The following is a 22,206-nucleotide window of genomic DNA, read 5'->3' as shown; positions in this document are numbered from 1 at the left end:
CTCCGGCACTTGGTTGTCAGCTCTACGTAGCCTAAGTTACCAGTTACTCTGAATATCATTAAACCAGATATGCCCAAAATTTTTCACTGAATGCCAAATTTTAAGTGCAGATGGATGAATAACATGACGTAACTCCACAATGAATTGAACGATTATCATTAAACAAGTTCTAGGTATATTATCTTAATATATATTATCATAATGAATTCGCACAATGAATGAGTATAGTAATGCATGTATAAAATTAACAAAACAGGTCCTACACTGCGGTGTATCTATCTGTCTCGTCAACACCCATACGTACCGTACCATCGTTTATTTTACCTGGGCCCTCCCCTTCCAAACCCACGGGCAGTAGTGCACCGCAGCGGGTTTCAACAGCCTCTACGGACGAGTTCCCGGCTGTACGACAAATTATCTTTATGTAAAGAGAAGCTTAACTCGGACCAGTTTTCAACTGCATTATTCGTATGTACTCATATACACACTTACAACCACACATGCAGGAAATAAGCATGCAGTACAGATATCAAATTCATGTACACGAATAATGAAGAAATAGAGGTACTTCTGAAATTTAAGTAACTTTCGCCATGAAAGGAAGGTGTCCTACATAAAGGACTGTAGGCTAATCTGGGTTAAGTACAATTTATTTACTAGTGTATGTCTCTTTTGTTCAGTTACAGAGAAAATATGGAAAAACTGTCGGCAGTGTTCAAAGATCACGCTGACTCTGCATTAGACCGCGCAGTGTTCTGGACAGAATACGTCATCAGACACAAAGGAGCGCTCCATCTGCGTCCTGCATCTACTGAGCTATACTGGTACCAGTACCTATTGCTAGACGTCATTCTGTTTCTCCTAGTACATGTGGTAGTTTCAATATTAATTCTCTACCACGCATTAATTACATTATACAAATTCATTAAAAGCACTATGAAACACAGGAAGATTGACTGACATTCACAACTAAATTTTAGTAAACAATATTTGTACAAGGACATCATTTTATTTTTACTTCAATTTGTATTGTACCAGACTTTTTTAATGTACTTCACTCTCACCCCCTCTACTAGTAAATTTCCAACCGTTCTCCACACAGAACCAAGGCCGCGTATGCAGTCAAAGTCGCCTTACGGTCATAGTAATCAGAACTGAGTTAGTGAGTATAGTATGTTCCAGAATATGTTCGCGTTTTCCAGTGACGAAAGAGCTTTCAATATTGAATCATTTTTTTCGCACAGATACTGTCGTCCGTTTGCCTACGTCACATCCCGGTTTCCTCCACCCCTTCTGCTCGCCCCTTTGTAAAGGCTAGTGGCTGGGCTGTCTTAGCTCTTTTCTGAAAACATTAATTTCCGTTAGGAATTGGATGTCTACGTAATATTATACAACTGTTTAAAATAACTTAAATAAAGGGTCTCGTTAAGTAATTAACTGTTACGTGATTTCCTCCCTTTCTAGGCCGTGCGACAAACCCACTTGGACGGACAGTAGATAGCATTTCTGAGTAATTTTATCTTTTCGGATCGGGCAGAAGTGAAGATTGAATTTACAGTACATAAGGTAGTCTTTTATAGACTAGGTACAGAATTATTTCAACATGAGTTACTAGTACGAAGGATGAAACTGGTAATTGGAATTAGGTACAACAGTCTATAGTGCGATAATGTGCACAAAATAACTGAAACCTGTATCGAAATGACTGGCCACCATTTTCAAAAATGTATTTAAATATCCGTATTATGATTATTTTTCAATTTAACTTCATTCTCTATATTGTACGCTAATGTGTTGTAGACAGTATAATATACACTGCATGATGAATACGTCCGAATGGATGGCTCAGTTCGTGAGTAAAAACACTCATTGTTAATACTGTACTGTATTTTGATTAAACAAAAACCTAATGAAAATTATCAAACTCAAAATCGTGATATTTCCTAGTTTACGTAAATGGATGAACTACTTTTCTTCCCTCCTATACCTAGTAAAGTGATTTGTTTGTATTTTACGCCAGTATCATCGAGCTCCAGCCGTGGAAGGGGGTAGCAAACGGTGTTTCGGGTTCTCAACTGTTAATCCAAAGGTATAGCCAGGTTAATATTAGAAATGTTAGTAAAAATAAAATGATGCGCATGTATTATTTTTTGTTATAAATCAACCAAGTGCACCCTACAGCCGTATCGGCTAAAAACTGAACTAAAGTTCAGAAATAGACTTTAGAGTATTCCACGTTTCGGAACTACATACAGTACATGTTCCATCATCGGACAGTTAAGTAAAACCAGATGGGTCACCAGTTCTGTTGAACGTGTTCAGATGACAGGAATTATAATTCTCCGCTATTCTTTATATAAAAAAACTACTTGCTAGAGTCAAATGAGACACCACAATAATATGAACATATATAATAGAAATATATTATTATTGTAATTAAAATAATCTCGACTAAATAATTGCAGCATTTATAATTCACTTTTACAATTATTTGTATTTTAACATATATGTCCGAAAAGATAAATTTTACTGCACCTAGTGCAAAAAACGGAAAGCTCGAAGGATCATGTCCATGTGTGGGCAACTCAAAGTGTCAACAGAACTTCAGTGCAGATATTGGAGAATTTCAAACGACGAAAGATGTTACTTCAGTATTTATTATTATAGAAAAATAGATTGCCTGTCCGAATGTGTCATAATCAAGATTACTATTACAAAAATTATGTAATTTTATTTTGTTGTTATTTACCTTACCAATAACCCTAATGTAAGTGAAGTGATTAACTAAATTGTACACAGGTGGAAGTGAAATAGCCTTGCAGATTTTCAGAGCTAATAGCTCATGTTGTATGTAACAAAAAACTACAATAACATACTGGTGGAAAGTTCTTTTCTTTTTTTTCTCAAATGTTTAACAACCTCTTATTCGGTAACTATTGCGAGTAAGATCATGAATTTTGTCCATATCGATAGGAAAGCTAATAAAGAATAATTTATCTCTCTGGCATATTTCAATAGCGTGAACGGTTTTCGTGTAAATTTAATTTTAAAAACTTGTAATTTCAAGCTATAGCATGATGAGAGCAGCTTGCAACGTCGCGCCAAAGAACAGCTCACCTAGCGAGACACACCGAGTTCGTTGAATTCTTACATCTGTATCAAGAGAAGAGTGTGTTAGCGGCGATGTTGCCGGACTCCTGAAACGTCAAGCTTAATTTTCTAATTAAAGCGGGCTTAATCACAAAACGTAATATACGTTTTCTATTCATTTAAGTGTATCCTATCGTTCCTTTCTATCAAGAAGGTTATTTTACTTCCACTCTGCAAACTATAATTTCATAACCTTTTATTATTTGTTGTATTTTATTTGATTAGTATATTCAGCATCTAGCAACGCCCTTTCAGATACCTTCTGGTTAGTTCACAGTTAATTGGAAATTGTTCTTTGATATCTATTGGCAATAATATATTATTTTGTTTTCTTGACCAATTTGTCGACTTTAAAAAGCTTTTAGGGGAAACTCGGCTAATTCCGCAGTACGGGTAATTCCGCAGTAGTGCATATATGATTTTACTGCGGCTTTACAATAGCGTGAACGTAAGTTTTGAGAGGCTGTCAACAGGAGGCATGTCCTCTGCAGTGCTATAGAAAAAAATCAAGGATATTGGTCGACACCTCTGACGGCAATACAGTGAAACATCGAAAGTTGGCTGTTTTTCGTGTTTTGCTACACAGCTGTGAAGAAAGTGAGCATTGTTACATATAAATTGCTCCTTTCATGTTACTTTCATAATGTATTTCATAATTATTTACTACTGCGGAATTAGCCAAGTCCTATTGCGGATTTATCCGCACTGTTGCGGAATTACCCGAGCTTTTCTTATTCAACTGTAATGTATGTACAACTAAATATATTTTCATTTTAATAGGTCTCTTTATCTCATTTGATAATAATGAAAGGTTTCGTCCATGTCTACATACATTAATAATACTTTTTTTCGACAAATATTTTGACAAAAATATGATAGATTTACTTCTTAATATTGCGGAATTAGCCGAGTCTCCCCTATACAAAAAAATCGGTTAACCAGTTATTTTTGATCGGTTAACTTCCTTCATGTTAAACTAGTTTTAAAATAAGAGCTTAAGTGATAAACTTTTATTTTCGGATAACCTCCCATCCCTACGATTCTACAGCGATGGTTGGCTATAGTATTACGCAATAGTACATTATGCAACGAGCCTATAGTGGTAGTAATTAAGATGCGAGTATGTTTATGAAACGAGCGCAAGCGAGTTTCATAATTTTCATACGAGCGTCTTAATTACCATTATAGGCAAGTTTCATACGACTTTTTATGCTCGACCATATTTCTAACTTGAAATTATTCATGTTATTATTATCTGACTGGGGAGCGGACCTTGTGCAATATCTCGTAAATTGTGAGATTTGCGCAGACGCGAAAGTATTGATTTTTTTTCTATAAAAAAAATGTCATTGACCTTGATATAATCTAGAGAGTAAAATAAACATTAATCTTGATATAACCTTGAAATTGATTTAGACATTGAAAAACGAGATGACAAATTGAATTTATTTCAATATTATTCACAATTAACGCTAATTATTATAGTAACAGAACATAACCTTCTGCGACAGTATTGGATTTCCAGCCTCCGTGACGTTTCGCTAGTTGCCTTTCGATTGCATATGCGAGAATAATCGATACTTGCGCTTTAGCATATTGCTACAATGGTGTTTTCTGATTGGTGGAGCACCTGAACTTTAATGAATAGGTGTACTTTAATTAGATCCATTAAAGGGCTGCTATCAGGTGTATAATTACTACATTTCGGCATGGTCGAGCATAAAAAAATTGTGTGTATGTAGATAGTTATTTGCAGATTAAAACTCTGTGAAACGTGTTGAAAACTGCATTCTCAAGTTTTTTATAGTTGGGGAAACGCACCAAACACTCGAAAGTCTGTGTCATATTCCTGACTCAGATTTTTTAAATACAAGACAGCCTAAAATTGGTCTCACTTCACAACGAGAAATTTTCCTATGCACCACATCTTAAAAAAACTCAGATCAAGAGATTTCTACGTAGGAAAACAAACTAAGATAAGAGCACTTTCAGCAACGGCTACTACCCTCGTGCGTTAAGTAGTTTGTGTTCCGTCCTCGACGTGAACGGGCCGACATGGAGGAAGAGGAACACAATGGCTGGCTGGCTCATCAAAGAGGTCAGTCAAGTAGAGGGTATTGTATGATTCCGAACAGCTCCTATTCATTCTTGATGTGGTTTACGCCCACGTGCATCAACGTCGGTTAGTGTAACCACTAGTTAAAATTGTCACCTAACCCCTGGTTAAGCATTTTTACGGTGGATCGACCTCGGTTACGACTTAAATAGAAGGTTAACCACAGTAATCTCTAACCGGCCATATTCGAGCGGTTAAAGGAGATAACCAGTGATTAGTAGAGCAAGTAAAGCAAAATGGCGGCCAGAGCCACAAATGTTTATTTAGAAGACGATTATTATTGTACAGTACTTGAATTACTTGGATAGAGCGTGAGCGTGAAGTTTCTTTAGTGGCAAGAGAGAATTCTTACGAGGAATTAGGTGACAGAAAATTCCAGGAGGGATGTCGTTTATCAAAATCTACAAATGGCTCACTTGAAATAACACAAAAACAGTCATATTTCTTCTATTGATCGGCTGCTTATTTTACGATTCTATATAACTTATTTTCTATATTTTAAGAGGGAATACTTGAATATCTCTTTCTCTATGTCACTGGCTGAACAAAGAGAGGTTATGGATGGATCTTAGGATAATGAACAGTAACCTGGTGTAAATGAGGTCCTGGAACGTACACACATTCCTACTAATCTTCTACATCCTTTTCCTTTGTGGATATTCCTTCTTTTTTATATAATATATTTAAATATAGTAAGTAAGTCTATGATACTTTAACCTCATATTGGAATATAATCATTTTTGCATTCAATTTTCTATTTTGTACGCTTTTAACCTAACAGCACTGAAAAACAAAGAAATGCAACTCGCAAATATAACAGTGCCCAAAGGCAAACAAATGCAACGCGAAAATGTAGGCTACGTTCATTTCGATGTAGAACGGAGTGAGCGCAGTCGTTTTTAGACGTTGATTATTATCTTTGCAGCGGTATGGATGCTTTCCTTTTGTCATTTTGTAGAAACAGTGTACCATCATAGACTTTACTCTGGTTAAATGAGGTGTCAGTTAACCATGTTTAAGTAATCGGTGATTATGAATGGTGCACAGAAATTACATTTTAACCACCGTTACTGTTTAACCGTCGTTTCGTAATCTATGATTACTGCGTTTTTAACCGATGTTGATGCACTTCGCCATGACGCCAGCTTCGCAGCGAGTACAACTTGGTTAGTAACATATTTTCCACACTGCGAGGAAGGCGATATTAGTAGTTTATTACATTGCCTAAACGTCACGACCAGCTTCTTTCCGACTGTGCAGTCAAAGGTTCAGCCATTGTCTGGTGAAAGGAAGAGTGAATTTATTTTGGATTCGTCCCAAACTCATCGAATTCGTATGACACTTATCTGCCTTCGCATTTATCTACAACCGATATCTGCACCATCACATTCAAAATTAATAACATAAGATAAGAATAAGATAAAGGTACGGCTTACAGTACAAGTGGATTACCAGATTTTGACGTGGGTGAAAATGGCCGATAAGTTTTCCTACAGTCCTCCTAGTCAGGGGCAAGGTAAATCTGACAATGCCTACTCAGAAATTTGTAACACGGAATATAACTCTTTAATTAGAGCTAACCCTGATCTAAGTACACTCTACTCACACAGATTTAAGGGGATAGGTACAGCTTACAGCAGTAAAATTTTTGGAAATATTCGCCTTTTTTTTTTCCTTCATAACTGTATGTTGTACAATAATAAAAACTGATATGTGTCAAACACTGTACTACTGCTATATGATTAAAATATTTTACGATTTAAAAAATATAAAAAAATGCCATCGTCATCACCATTATAAAATTTTCTGTAGCGATATTTCGTCAGCGTCTTTATGGCGTACATTCAATTTAAATTACACTTGGTTCGATTTTTTTTCTTATGTCTTAATCACTTTTGTCTGAAACCTGTTTATATAATTTTTCATTTTAAATTTTATTGTGAGCTATTAATAATTTAATTTAATCTAATTTTTTTTAATTCAAAACGGTGGCAGTTCACGGTGCAGTGATTAAGCGTTTTCCACATAACTCATAAACTTCTTAACTTTTTCATGTTCTCTTTTATTTTATTTCTGGAACTCATGTTTAAAATATCATGCTCTTTCAACTACATTCCTTAATAAATAATATATTTACTTTGTATTAGAAGAAAATACTGATATTTGATCATTTTTTTTAAATGAATTTATTTTTTATCAGAAAATCTATCAAAGGTAGAGAAGTGATTTTACATCATATTGTAGATATGACATGCATAAATACACACAAAAAATTTCATCACAGAATGCTAGATAGTTTTTGAGTTATGAGGGAAACGCTTCATCAGTGCACCCACCATTTTGAATTTTGAAAAAAAAAAAATATATATATATATATATTTGTTTTTAAATCCTAAAAATATTTTTATCCTACAGCAGAAGGACAGTGTTTTACACATACTAATTTTCATTATTGTACAAGATACAGGAATGGAGGAAAAAAAGTTTAATATTTCCAAAATTTTACTGCTGTAAGCTGTACCTAACCCCTTAAGAAACAAATTAGATTTAGTATTTAACCTTTTTCTTTTCTTAAACCAATTCAGTTTAAATTTGAAGTTTAACACACGTACACGTTTGTAATTTATATTTTTTGTAAGGATTGTTACATATTGTCTGTATTTTATTCTATAGAATACAGATATTAATGTTTTAGTGCTAAGGAAACACAATGCAATATTTTGAACTATTTTCTATTACTCTCCGCTTTTTCGGGCTGCAAAGCCTAATATAGTGATAACCTAATGTATTAAATGAATAAATGTAGTCCACACCTGTGGAGTAATGGTCAGCGCGTCTGGCCGCGAAACCAGGTGGCCCGGGTTCGATTCCCGGTTACTGTGGAGGACTAGTAACTGTGTCCGTGTGAGAGGGGTCTGCCGCAACCGCGGGGAAGAGGGTAGGTACTAAAGGTTCGGGATGGGGGTGGCCTTTCTATGACATTGACAGACAACTACCAGTTCTGAATATATATTGCGAGAGTGCAGTCAACTTGAGTTTACAGTATTCTTTACATTGTTCAATTCAGAACTTCCTTATACAGTAATTACAGTAAATCTGTGTAATTCAGTGTAGTGCGTATATCTAGTATAGGATTAGTATAGTGTAGTGTAGTGTAGTGATAAAATAGTATAGGATGTGTATAGCTATAGTATAGGAATAATAGTGCGAGATTATAGAGCAGTGATATTAGCAAGAACGATAGTCTTAAACACTTTCGTTTAGTATGGCTAATAGAAAGGCAAACACAACTATTCATAGTGAAGCAAGAGAAATAATAGCTAACATCATAGAGAAGTGCGATGAGGAAAGAGTGCAAAAACATTTGAGGATTCCCTTAAATAAATCAACTGAAAGAGCGGCCGAATACACTGGAGTAGGGTATAGTACAATAAAGAAGATTAGGAAGGAACATAAGATAAGAAAAGAAAACAGTCCGGATAGACTTCTGAAATCGCCAGGAAAGAAGAGACGAATAATATCTCGTAATATACTGCATGTAGACGACTTCGACAAGTGTGTTATAAGAAATACAATACAAGACTTTTATATTCAAGAAAAGAGAGTGCCGACAATACCTAAACTTTTGACGGTAATTAAAGAAAAAATCAATTTTCCTTGGGGCAGAAAATCACTAAACAGAGTCGTGAAAAGCATGGGGTTTAGATGGAGGAAATGCCAGTCAAAACGAAAAATCTTGGTAGAAAGACCGGATATTATAGATTGGAGGGCAAACTATCTGCGTAAAATGAAGAGGTATCGAGAAGAAGGACGTGAAATTGTGTACGTAGACGAGATGTGGGGCGATAGCAATCTAACTCACCGAAGATGTTGGCAAAGTGATGACGTAATGGGAGTTCAGGACAATATGAATTCGGGGAACAGACTGATAATACTACATGCCGGGGGCGCAAGTGGTTTTCTTGCCGGTGCAAAACTAATATACAAAGCTGGCTCTACAACAGGAGACTACCATGGGCAAATGAATAGCGGCAATTTTCAAAAGTGGGTAGTTAATCAACTTATGCCAAATCTTCAGCCAAATTCTGTTGTCGTTTTAGACAATGCACCATACCATTGTACTCAGGTTGATAAAGCGCCATCACCCTATGCCCTCAAAGGGGACATGATAGAGTGGCTGAGAAAGAAAGGAGTCGAGTGCAATGAGACAATGCGTAAGAACGACCTTTATAAACTGATTCTTCCACTGAAACCAAAGGAGAAGACGTATAGAATAGATAACATGTTGTCAGGTAGTGGACATGTTGTGATACGTCTTCCTCCATATATGTGTGATCTAAATGCCATCGAACTCGCATGGTCGAAAATCAAGAGAATTGTAAGGGACACGAATGTTATAGGAGATTTGTCTTTAACAAAGCTGCGCGAAACTACGAAGAACGCAATACAGGAGGTAACACGACAAGATTGGGCAGGTTTCTGCCACCACGTCGCCAATTTAGAAGCAGAATACTGGGAAAAGGACGGAGTAGTTCCAGATGTAATTGACCAAATATCAATCAACTTGAACACTGATAGTGATAGTGAAGCCGGGGGCAGCGATAGTGAAAATGGCAGTTCATCTTCTGAAGAATCCGAGTGAAACGCGACTCCGTCTGCAACCCACTGCAAGCCTAGGCGAAGACAAGGTAAGAGGAAATGTTTCTTGCACGTATAATAGTACGTTTACCAATAAGCTCAACTCCCCCTTCCCTCTTCGCTTCCCTCAGAAAACCTTTTCCTCACCAACAAGACCGCGGACACAGTTACCAGTCCTGTACAGTACCTGGTTGAGGTTTTTTCCGGGGTTTTCCCTCAACCCAATATGAGGAAATGCTGGGTAACTTTCGGTGCTGGACCCCGGATTCATTTCACCGGCATTATCACCTTCATCTCATTCAGACGCTAAATAACCGAAGATGTTGATAAAGCGTCGTAAAATAACCTACTAAAAAAATAAATAAACGTATGTATGTATGCAAAATGTAAATGTAGGCCTACAACAAAAATATTGTACTCAATTCAAATTCTTAAAAAATATAATTAAAATTGCGTTCATACAACTGTTTTAATCAGGGTAAAGGTTGGTAATATTGTCATAGTTCTTTTTGAGAATTTGTTACAATTTTACTGCGCGAGAGGAAGATCGGTTTTTGGCGTCAACGTATTAAGAGAATGTTCGTGAACAAATTTCTTCACAAAACTGTTCCCTCTCTCGCTCAGTAAAATTGTAATAAACTCTAAAAAAGAACTATCACAATATTGATCGTATCATAATTTTACCAAGCTTTACCCTATTTATCTATTTAAGTTGTATTTTAACGGTCTTACTAATAAAAACTCTATATACAGACGTTTAACTGTCTTATACTTATACAATGAGTAGCTCGTTTATATGTCGTGTGTAAATTCCTTACTAATAATCACTACATACGTCGTGCATAACAGTATAACTGTTACACAGCTACGTCATAGTTTCGTCATTACTTCGTTACGAAAGGTAATAGAATATCTGAGGTTCTCTATTGCATCCGGTAGAGCGCTCTAGTGTGGCGTGTTAAGTATCGATAATACAACTGGCTCTAATCGATTACCATACTACATTTTGGTCAAAGAGCACAAGCTACAGTAATATTATTCTAATTATTCTGTGCTCTTTGGTTTGTTCTTCTTTGGTTACTAGGAAACCATCATCATAAAATGACAGTCGATACGAACAGCTGTTAGAGGGGCGGCCATTTTTTCTCTATATACAACGCTTAAACAAGGGGTTTCGTGTATATAACTACTGCAAAGCAATTCCCATTGTATAGTTACAGGCTGTTTATACATCCATCGCTTCTGCATGGTTTATTAGTAAAGTTTTCTGTCTCAACTCTGCATAAGTCTAGTATAAAAACTATACACGGTTTATTAGTAAGACTGTAAGAATACAAGCTTACTATACTCTTCTTCTAGTCAAGAACACATCGTAGCTAACAACAGGAAATAGTTCCACACACTATTTCCAATACACAATATAAAAAAACATATGTGATAATTTGGTACAGTATCACATTGCGGGACGATACTGAAGAAATGATAAGTACATTTCAGTCATAAATTAATAAAAGCCATTAAAATTTGAATTTACAAACATTACATTTGTGCCAACAACAAAGCTTTAATAAAATTAGAAGTAACTATTTGACTGGAGTATAATAATAATAATAATAATAATAATAATAATAATAATAATAATAATAAATGTAAGATTCTCTTATGTCGGTGAACCTGTAGTCAAGTAGAGTATAATCCATGGCGACAGAGAGTGTTTTTATTTTATTTTAGTAGGTTATTTTACGACGCTTTATCAACATCTCAGGTTATTTAGCGTCTGAATGAGATGAAGGTGATAATGCCGGTGAAATGAATCCGGGGTCCAACACCGAAAGTTACCCAGCATTTGCTCATACTGAGTTGAGGGAAAACCCCGGAAAAAACCTCAACCAGGTAACTTGCCCCGACCGGGAATCGAATCCGGGCCACCTGGTTTCGCGGATAGACGCGGTAACCGTCACTCCACAGTGTGGACAACAGAGAGAGTGATATCTTAAATTCTCCCCTTCACATCGTAGGTGAATGGTAGCCCTACAGAAGCAAGTTTCATATTATTTTAGCGCCGGATTCTGCTGCCAGCTAATCATAATGTAATGAAAGTAGCGCGAGCTGAGGAAAGAGGAAGGAGAGTACAGAACAGTGCTGCTCATCGGAGTGACTACTACCGCGGAGGAATCGGAGATTACGACTAAAGCTCTCCACCGGTGATCTCCGGTACTACTGTAGGTGGAACAGGGGACATACGGAGGGATGCGGGGGTTCGGAGCGAAGCGACAGTTAGCTCAAGGACGACCGGCGCGTACGGACTGACGGTAGTTGTGAATGGAATAAAATGGCATCAAATCGGATATCCGTCGCATGGAAATTCTTTAATTTAGTTGAAGGTAATAATAAAGTCGCACACATTAAACTTTGTGGGCGAATTTACTCTAAGAGTGGTGGAACTTCGAATTTGTTAGACCATTTGAAGCGATCACACAATCGCGAACTTGATGAAAAAAATTACGCAAATCATTTGATACGATTTCTTTTTAAATTGTTTTAGTTCTATTCTTCCCAAAGGCTCACAGTTTATGAAAAAGTCTTGAAATTTCTCTAAAACGTAACTTCCGAGGCAATAAAAAACAAATGAAATATTTACAAGACGACTTGAGTTATATTTTACTGTTTAGACAACTTGAGTTATATTTTACTGTTTGGATTAAAATATTTCTGAATGAAACTAAAGAAACATCTGGTAATAATATAATTATAATTATCCTTAAGTTGATATCCACTTATATTTTTATTACAGAGCAAGAGTGGCGTGTTTTAGAAGAGACAGCTCAAATACTGACACCCTTTAACACAATAATCACATTCCTGTCCGGTGAAGAATCTGAATAAATTATGTTGGACAGTAAACTTTATCCCATCGATAGCCCACGTTTCTTTTGTTTCATTCTGAAGCTCCCTTAACATATTTTACGTTAAACTAACCCGATTAGAATAATAATTGACAAACCCTCTTTGCGATTAAACGAGTTTTTCTAGGAGAATTAAAGTAAGTTATAAATGTTTACATTAGCTACTGAAAAGCTTTACTTCTGCGTTAGTTTTGCAGTTAGATTGAATGCTATTAATTTGATCAATGACATAAAACTAATACGGCTTTCCACATATACTATGAATTTCAAAACTAGAAAAAAAATCTATCAGCTAACGTAGCACTTTAAGCAACACAAAAAAAGTGCCGAAGAAAGAGAGAGAGATTAACATAAAAGAGAGATTAATCAACAATAAATTAGAACTTATTTTAAAAGATACGCGGACGTCAGCGGACTCGAATCACTACCTGATCCGATTAAAGGAATGCTCAGCGGAAAGTGTATGTTTGCGCCACAGCACATAGACAACCTGCGCGGCGTCAATTGGAGGTAACCGGAGGTCTCCGATTGAAAGCGCGCAAACAACCGCTCCGGAGAAAACCTAATCATAAGCAGCACTAGTACTGAATGATACTTTACTTTCCTCTTCAACTTGACCTTGACCTCACTAAGGGTATATAGATAACACAATGCAGTAATTTCATTATTATTATTATTATTATTATTATTATTATTATTATTATTATTATTTACAAGTTGTGGATTAATTGTGGCAATTATTTTAAATACACAAAAAGGATATCGAATTCAAACTAAAGGAAAGAAGGTATAATAATTCCTTAAAAATCGAGGGTTTATTTTATTTTTTATAACTCTGGTATAGACAAAAAATGATGTGTTCAATATAGATAAGATCACATAAATATTAAAAAGTTATATACGAATATGGTCCGGCGTTTTTTATCGCCACATGATCTTTGTTTTAGATTGCAAAATACGTATGCAGGAAACTCTGGGATAACTTGGGCAGGAAACGTAACTAAAACGGAGTGATAATGCATATTGTTACGTGAAATGAATGGACAATGGCCAGTATATTTGGAACAAATCAATTTTCCGGTATGCTTTCGATAGCAGGATTGGCGGCAACTTTTTCGCATGCAGTCGTATCGAGTCTATAGAGCGTACCGATTCAGTTACTGCATAGAACTTCCTACAACAAAATTTATATTTTGTATAAATTACTTCTACGGAGGCCTAGGTTATTTTATTTCTCTAACGCCGCACATATTGACATATAGCCATTTGCGCTTCTGCCTACTTTATTGGTGATTATGATGAAGAACCCTGTTCTGAGGTTGGGATACTCATTAGGCTAGATTGTGTATCATAGGATGACATGAATATGAAAGCAGAGAGGATGGATAAAAATGAAGGTGAAAATAACGACTAAATAAGTCCACAGTTCGGCGTCCAAAGTTACCCATCATTTGCTCTTAACAAGTTGAAAGAAAACGCAAGAAAAATCCCAAACCATGCAACTTATCCCAACTAGAATTCGATCCGGAGCTCGCTAGTTTCGCAATCATACACGCTGACCACTACTCCAAAACGGTGGACTTACTGTATACGCGATGATTAAAACATCCAGCACCATAGAGAAACTCCGTTATTAATGCAGAAAGCGAAAAATTTTCGGTTCTCCGAGAATCACTCTGTATAAATAACCGGTGATTAGAAAAGGTGCACCGGAATTACAATTTATCCACAGATATTTTTCGTTGATGCTATTCGCCATTAGTACCATAAAATCCTTTAATCCCACGACTAGAATGTCGTTTAGGAAACAATGACTATATATAAAGTGACCACGAAATAAGAAGCAAATATTTACTAACTCTGAAGGCTAGTGGTGGCAGCAAGATGATGCTTCATGGAATTACGCATTGATAGGGTATGACTGGATGGGCAGTTTTCGAGAATGTGGACAGGTCGTCGGGGTCCTACTGAATGGCCCGCAAGTTCCCCCGACCTAACACCACCTGACAAATATAGTACTACAAGCAACAGTTTTATTTCCATATCATATAAACCTTATAACTTTTTATCAATGAATATAAGAAATAAGTCATATTTTACTTTCAGAAGGTTAGTGAGAAAGGCAATGATGGCAAATCCACTGTACAGTGTCCATGAGTTTAGTTAAGCCTTGGTTTCTCTGAACCGACGCATGCGACGTGCGAGATGCGAGGCCACCGCTGCGAACCATCTTCGCAATGACGCTGCGAGGCTTGTGGTTTCTCACGCTGCGAGATCGCGTGGATCGGTCGCTGAGCGCATGGTGGATCTCGACACCTGTTTGCTAATGATGAAAGAGGAAGATAATGATGAAGAGGAAATGATCCTGATCCTGCATTCTTTTTGGTGAAGACAGTGATATCTTCAAGAATAGGAAAAGCGAGGGTGCTTACAATATTCTTGTAAACCGCCATCTGATTGATAGTGAAACAAAATTCAAAATTTATTTTGGAGTCTCAAGGGACCTCTTCTATAGAATTTTGTATTTAATTAACCCATTAAAGCCCAAATTATTTTTATTTAAAAAATTAAAAGAATGTATCTATTTCATAAATTTAATCCATAAGATGTCAAGAATATATTTTGTTTCTTCTGCCGTGCACCAAGTAGTTGAATATCACCCTGTCTATAAATAGACCGCTGGGCACTTATGGTATCTGCGTATTCATTTGCAATAAAGTAAATATATATTTTTAAATTTAATGTTTTATAACCAGAAACATTTACACCAATAGAAATAAATTAATGACGGTTTTAGTATTTAATGCAACAATACAATGCTGCAGCAATAATGAAATACATTTATTTTAGTAATGTCTGTCTTTACCGAGTGTGGTAAGGCTTAAATCATCTTTGACAGAGAGTTACATCACACTTCTTGCGAAATGTTACTGGTCTGCATTTACAGATTCCATCAGGCAGTGTTTCTGAGAGGGTCGTTTTGCCATGAACTGACCTCTATTATTATCAAACCTCATATCAAATTTCTCTCCTCGAGGTGATGAAATAGGGCGCCCCATTCTCTTGCAGTTCGAAAACATCTTGAGATATTGAACAGCCAAGTATCATCGGAATTCAAGTAGGTCGAGGGAGTCTCGTACATGTATTTCTCTGTATATAATCCAACCATTTACTATATCCATATCCAACTTTCTGACAACTCTTTTCCAAGGATTAAAGTGGCATATTTGCCTGCTAATCAGTTATCATGCTCCAATCAATCCTTGTACTTATTGTAGTTCTCTATTATCCGTGGTCCACACCGTGGATTAACGGTTAGCGCGTCTGGCCGCGAAACCAGGTGGCCCAGATTCGATTCCCGGTCGGGGAAAGTTACCTGGTTAAGGTTTTTCCGGAGTTTTACCTCAACCAAATATGAGCAAATGCTGAGTAACTGTCGGTGCTGGACCCTGGACTCATTTGACCGGTATTATCACCTTCATCTCATTCAGACGCTAAATAACCTAAGATATTCATAAAGCGTCGTAAAATAAACTAACCTACATCTTCCAGCTGCGAAACGAAACCCGTGGAAGGGCGTTGTAATATTTTCTATTTAGCTTTAATATTGCTATATGATAGCTCAGCACACATCAGGGAGTTTAAACTCGGTTGCTTGATGGGGACATCTGAAAACTTCGACCGAGTTTAAACCTTCCTGAGATATGATTGCCGGTTTTTTTCTACAGATTTACGCTTCCCTATGCTATTCTACAACTAGGTTCATGGTTATTTGCATCCAGTAGACACTATCTCCCTACTCCACCATCATCGTCATCATCATCACTATCCTCATCATTAGTTATCTTGGATTAGGCTTTCTCGTCTGTTCCGCTTCCGACTTTTTGCCTGAAAATTTCGAGTATTTGAAAATATCCTCAGACTAGGGCATTAGTCCCTCAATGAGTGAATTTCGTGGTAGGACTGTTACCTTACGGCCTCTAAACCTGCCTGCTTTTCTATCTAGTTATGACCCCATAGCCAGAGGATTCCGGTTTGTAAGGAAGGGACCCACGCTTTCATTCTCTCCCGTTTGCTATAACACTGAACAATAAGAATTTTGCTCCAACTTAAAACAATGTGTTCCTTATGGTTTTGTGTGCGCTGAATCTGAAAATGCATCTCTTTCCTTCGTATCACATAAGGGTTTTAAAACATACTATGATTTCAGTTTTCGATAAGCATTGTCCTAGGAAACATCTGGCGCGGGTTGGAGGTTGTAAACCAAAACTAAAGCTAATGCTTTTTATGAGTTTATAACTTATTTCTGGTTTCTTATAGCTGTCGGAATTTTATTTTGTACTCCTATAAATAAACAGATATTGGTCCCTTCTATTCAGTAAATTTCAGAACAGTTCAACGTGAGGTATACGCAATGAATAAACAAGGGTGTGGTTTTCAGTATTTAAAAGAAAAGTTTACCAGTTTGAGTGAAGGTAAATTAAAAGAAGGCATTTTCATCGGTTCACAAATTCACAAAGTTATGGCTGACTCTTTGTTTGAGGAAAAACTTTCCATTACAGAAAAATGGCATGACGTGCTTTCAAAGATGTATGCTGAAATTTCTTTGGAAATTCTATGGCAGACAACTACAGAGAACTTGTTGTGGAAGCCATGTCACATGCATATGAGAAAATGGGGTGTAATATGTCTCTCAAAATACACTTTTTACATTCTCATCTGAATTTATTTTCTCCTAACCTTGGAGCGGTAAGCGAGGAGCATGGGAAAAGAGTTCATCAAGAAATATCTGAAATGGAAAGACGATATAAAGGAAGATCATCATCCAGGATGCTTGGAAACTATTGTTGGTTCGCTGTAAAAGACAGTATCGGGTCTAGTTACAAACAGAAGTGATCCAGAAAATTCGTTTAATGTAAATTCAAATTTCAAAATTTTTCTCATTATATGCATGAAATATTTTTATTGTTGTTCTGTTTTAAACTATGTAACATCATGTTTGTATCCAGTACACATTTTTCAAATATTATGAGGCGTTTTGAATTCTAAGTGTATTGTCATTTTACCAGAAGCAGTGAAAAATTACAAACAAGTTTTTCATTTAAAAAAAATAAATTCATTTTCCGCGGAAAATGGTACGTGATGGGGCAATTTGGATTTTAAATTCAGAATTAGGGTACACATATTAGTAATATTCACCTTTTTTTAGTTTCGGAGCAAGATAAAATGTAAAAATTTGTTTTTCAGTGTAACCACAGATTACACTGCCCCGGGGACCACGACGTGGACGTGAATGGAGGTTTTCCCTACTCAACATATCTAAATTATAATAATTTTATTTTCCTATATACTTCATTATTTTCTTCATTTATCTGTTTATGTGAACTCTCATATTGATCTTCAACTTCTCACTCCACATTTTTCGCCTATGACGAAGATAAAGCCATTCTCCGAAACGCTGTGAATTCATTTACAATTAAGCAATGTAAAAATAATCCAATCTACATCTCTCCTATACAACCCACCATTGTTTCTTCCTTCTAGATGCAAAGCTATTTTCTGAAGCCTCGCTGTGCGCGCCTCGCACAAATTCGGCCGGACGAATCTGTCCGAGGCGACGCAGCGAGACCTCTCTGCGACGCTGCGCAGACCGCGCATCTCGCAGCTGTAGAAACCACTCGCTATCTCTAGTGTAGTCCAGATTTGTGCGATGCGGGCCTTGCACCTCGCACCTCGCATGCGTCGGTTCAGAAAAACCAACCCCGGCGCTGCGTACCATTTTCGCAATGACGCTGAGAAGCTTGTGGTTTCTCATCCTGAGAGTTCGCGTGAATCAGTTGCTGAGCGCTTCTTATGTCCAATGGATTTCGCCGTCTTGCTACTTTTGAAAGAATAAGCCAAAATTATCCTGCATTGTTAGTGGAGAAGACAGTGATATATTCATTAGACTATTTGTCAACGCTATATGTATCTAATTCTAATATTTTTCTTGTGACGAAATTGGATATAGATAAACTGAAGAACGAAGAGAAAGAAGAAAATTTGAAGCAAGTTTTCAAGAGAAAGCCACTAAATTAGAATCCACACCTGAAAATAATAATGAGTACTGGACTCATTTAAAAAGCTGTAAACCAGGAATGTCAAAGCGCCTGCACTGCGTGCTCTCAAAAACCTGCAAAACATTTCCTTAAGAGCGATGATTGCACTTTATCTTGCTGAAAAGTGAATCTTGTTGGATTTGTTTTGCTTGCAGTATTAGCACGTAATATAGGCGATTTAACATCCCTGCTGTACACAGATAATAGATTGGTTGGGTCAGGCTGAGAAGAAGCTACCTACTGAAAGATGCACAGGAAGGAATTGTGAACGGGAAAAGAAGTTCGGAGCAGAACTAATTATCAGATGATACACAACATAGGCCTAAGATGTTTGAAACGTATGTGGAGACTAAGAGGAAGGCAGAAAATATGGAAGATTGAATAATGCTAGATTTGCAGTGAAAGATCTGCCGTTGGAAAGAAAACTGTCAGTGAATGAATACGGTTTTACTGGTACACGCACAGTATTTGCGATCAGTAGACTGTCTTTTTCTACTCTACCTAGGCTATCTAATTTCAATTTGTTTCTAGATACGTTAGTATTTTCTTCATATATCCGTTCTTGTGAACCCTCATGTTCGTTTTTCATCTCTTACGTATTTTATATTACGCTCTTTGCAATCTATCGTTGGTTTGTCAAGTAGAACTAGTGTTTGTAACGACTCCGACGAATAGGCTACCCTTCTCACCTCTTCCTTTTCTCACCTGAATAGGAAGATAGAACCCATCATCGAAAAGTTGTAAATTCCTTTAAATTTAAGGAGTGAAAAAATGTGAATTTACAACTTTTCTTTACCACCCACCATTGTTTCTTCCCTCTAGATCCAAAGCCATTTGCTGAAGCCTCGCAGTGCGCGCCTCGCACAAATCCGGCCGAGCAATTCGGTGCGAGACGACGCTGCGAGGCCTCTCTCAGAACCTTCGCAGATCGCGCACCTCGCAGCCATAGAAACCACACACTACCTCTCATGTTGTCCAGCTTAAATCGACTTGAATGGTTCACTATGTAGAAAATCAATAAACAGAATGTTTTAAAATATCTTTTTAAATATTTCAAAGGTTTCTCAGTAGTAATAAAGTAAGTAATAACGTTTTGTTGAAGTTTTTATTCGTTATCAAACATCTGTCCCTTATTTCGTGAACATCCGGTATATATCTTAGAAATAAAGTGTTGGTTCGAGGTGGGAGAATTCCCGATGCAAGTTCACGTGACATTGAACATCACATTCTGAAACGCAAGACGCGTGTGAATCTAAGCTTATAATTAAACTACTCATTAGAAGGGGGGGATGCTTCAGCATAATATGAGAAGGATAAACCTCCACTGTGAGAGGAACGTTCCTCCCCTTGTTTCACCCTTTCTGTTAATTCAATTTAAATCTGATACATGCGATAAACATGATATGATCAGCGTCAGACACTTACCTGGGTCGGGGTGCCGGTAATTTCTTACGAGGTAGCAGAGCTGGAGGGGGAGGTATCGAGTGTCGGCGCGCTGCGGCGAGTGTGGACTCGGGGGCGCTCCGGAGAGGAACCCCCTTTGGAGTTCCCACCCGACTTCGGAGATGATACTCGCCTTGCGGAAATACGGCGTCACTTCTCGAAGGTACTTGACTGTAACATAGAACGAGGTCACCACTGGACCGTCCAACCGATGCAAAGATGATGATGATGAGCACCAGTAGTAGTATTTTGAGTAGTAATGTTGGTAGTAGTGGTAGTAGTGGCAGGCAGTATGCAGGTAGGCAGCCAATCACAACGGTGACATACACAGAGAAAAAGAGAAGAAAAACGTGCATGCAGAAGCAAAATAACAACCAAAAATTGAATACAAACATTCCATAAGAAAAATAAACAACGTTAAGTACATAAGCAGAAAACTTACAACAAATTGCATACACTACAGTACATACGTAACAAATTAGGTACAAAGTGTCAACTACAGAGGACATCTTACACAGAAACCACAGCCTTCACCTTCATGGAGCAAGTAGCACAACACTTCTATTACTCATAAATAGGGGGCGGATTTCTATGACCTACTAAGTGGGATATATGCATGCATTTATGACCTAAAGACATAAAAATATGAACAATAAAATTCGAACTATCATCATCATCATCATTGGCATTACGGCCCTTGTAGTTTAGCCTCAGCCTCCCTCAGAACATCCGACTAACCACTTCTATCTAATACTCGTGTTCTCCATCTTATAATTCCAACTTCTGTTAGGTCAGCCTGAACATCAACCAGCCATCTCAATTTAGGTCGTCCGACTTTCCTTCTTCCTACTGGAAATGCAACTATAATCTTTTCGCTGTAAGAAAAATCCTAATATAAACAATAGCACGTGACTGAAGTGAGGCTTCATTGGCCGCCGTTTGGCGCCAAAGATTCTCAGTACGTGTTCCCGCCTACTGTTGTATTCTGTTTCATGTTAAACATTTCCCGTTACTCGTCAAGTAGACCTAACCTCACTACTATTCATTCGTTTCCTTAGGAAACATTTACTTTATAATTACTGCAATTAAATTATTTTTAAGTCTTATGTCTTCACAATGGACAGTTGAGGATGCAGAAGCCATACTTCAGTACCACGTGCTTACGTGAACAACTACGAGCTCAAGTGACGCCAGCTTGAACAGACTACCTCGGTATTACTGTTGGTATTCATCCGCGTTCATAGTACATAACAAAATATAAAAGTAGCTTTTCTTTTACATAACGTTTTACATATGAGTGAAGTTAAATGTTTCATCGTATTTAACAACTAGAATTCAATTTTTATTCTCAAATAATACGAGATTGTGTTTTCCAAATACGAACTATATATTCCTGCGTCATGTGAGTGTTTCGACTGGGAGCCAATCACGGGAGTGACAGCAACGTGCTCATGTTTACATTAGGATTTTTCTTACAGCGAAAACAGTACAGTAGAGCTTTGGCTGTACGATTGTTCTCCATCCTGGTTACGTGTCCCAGCCACTTTAACCTTCTGAGTTTTATATCAACAACAATGTTAATAAAATTCGAACTATAATTATCAGTAACAGAATGTATGTTACATTTTTTTTAATTCTCGGCATTAGGCCTATATATTAATTAAAATACAGTGTCTAACCAGTTGGATGTTATATTGAAGCAAATTACTCTGTCTTTAGATTAGCATGTTGGAAAGATACTGACGAAACAAGGAGTGACCGAGAGGAAGGAGAAAGTTACGAAAACTTGAAAATTGTAAGGAAACCCTGTACGCGTAACTTGTGCGCGCAAGCGACAACAGTAACGGGACCTGGA

The 22,206-nt window shown here is 37.1% G+C and overlaps 1 protein-coding gene across 3 annotated transcripts in view; it reads right to left on the bottom strand.

The window, feature by feature from the left end:
- The window catches only part of Syn1 (Syntrophin-like 1), a 703,617-nt gene that overhangs the window by 225,069 nt on the left and 456,342 nt on the right, over window positions 1-22,206 (bottom strand). For 2 of the 3 annotated variants that reach the window (XM_069845188.1, XM_069845190.1), the window contains exon 2: window positions 20,334-20,546. In XM_069845188.1, the coding sequence (XP_069701289.1) occupies window positions 20,334-20,546 (213 nt within the window). The remainder of the gene's footprint in view (window positions 1-20,333; window positions 20,547-22,206) is intronic. The other variant, XM_069845189.1, reaches the window with a different exon arrangement.

This window comes from Periplaneta americana, chromosome 14, assembly GCF_040183065.1.
Source record: "Periplaneta americana isolate PAMFEO1 chromosome 14, P.americana_PAMFEO1_priV1, whole genome shotgun sequence".
Taxonomy (NCBI): Eukaryota; Metazoa; Arthropoda; class Insecta; order Blattodea; family Blattidae; genus Periplaneta; species Periplaneta americana.
Note: the sequence above shows the minus strand (reverse complement) of the source record. Positions and strands in the feature narration are given on the sequence as shown.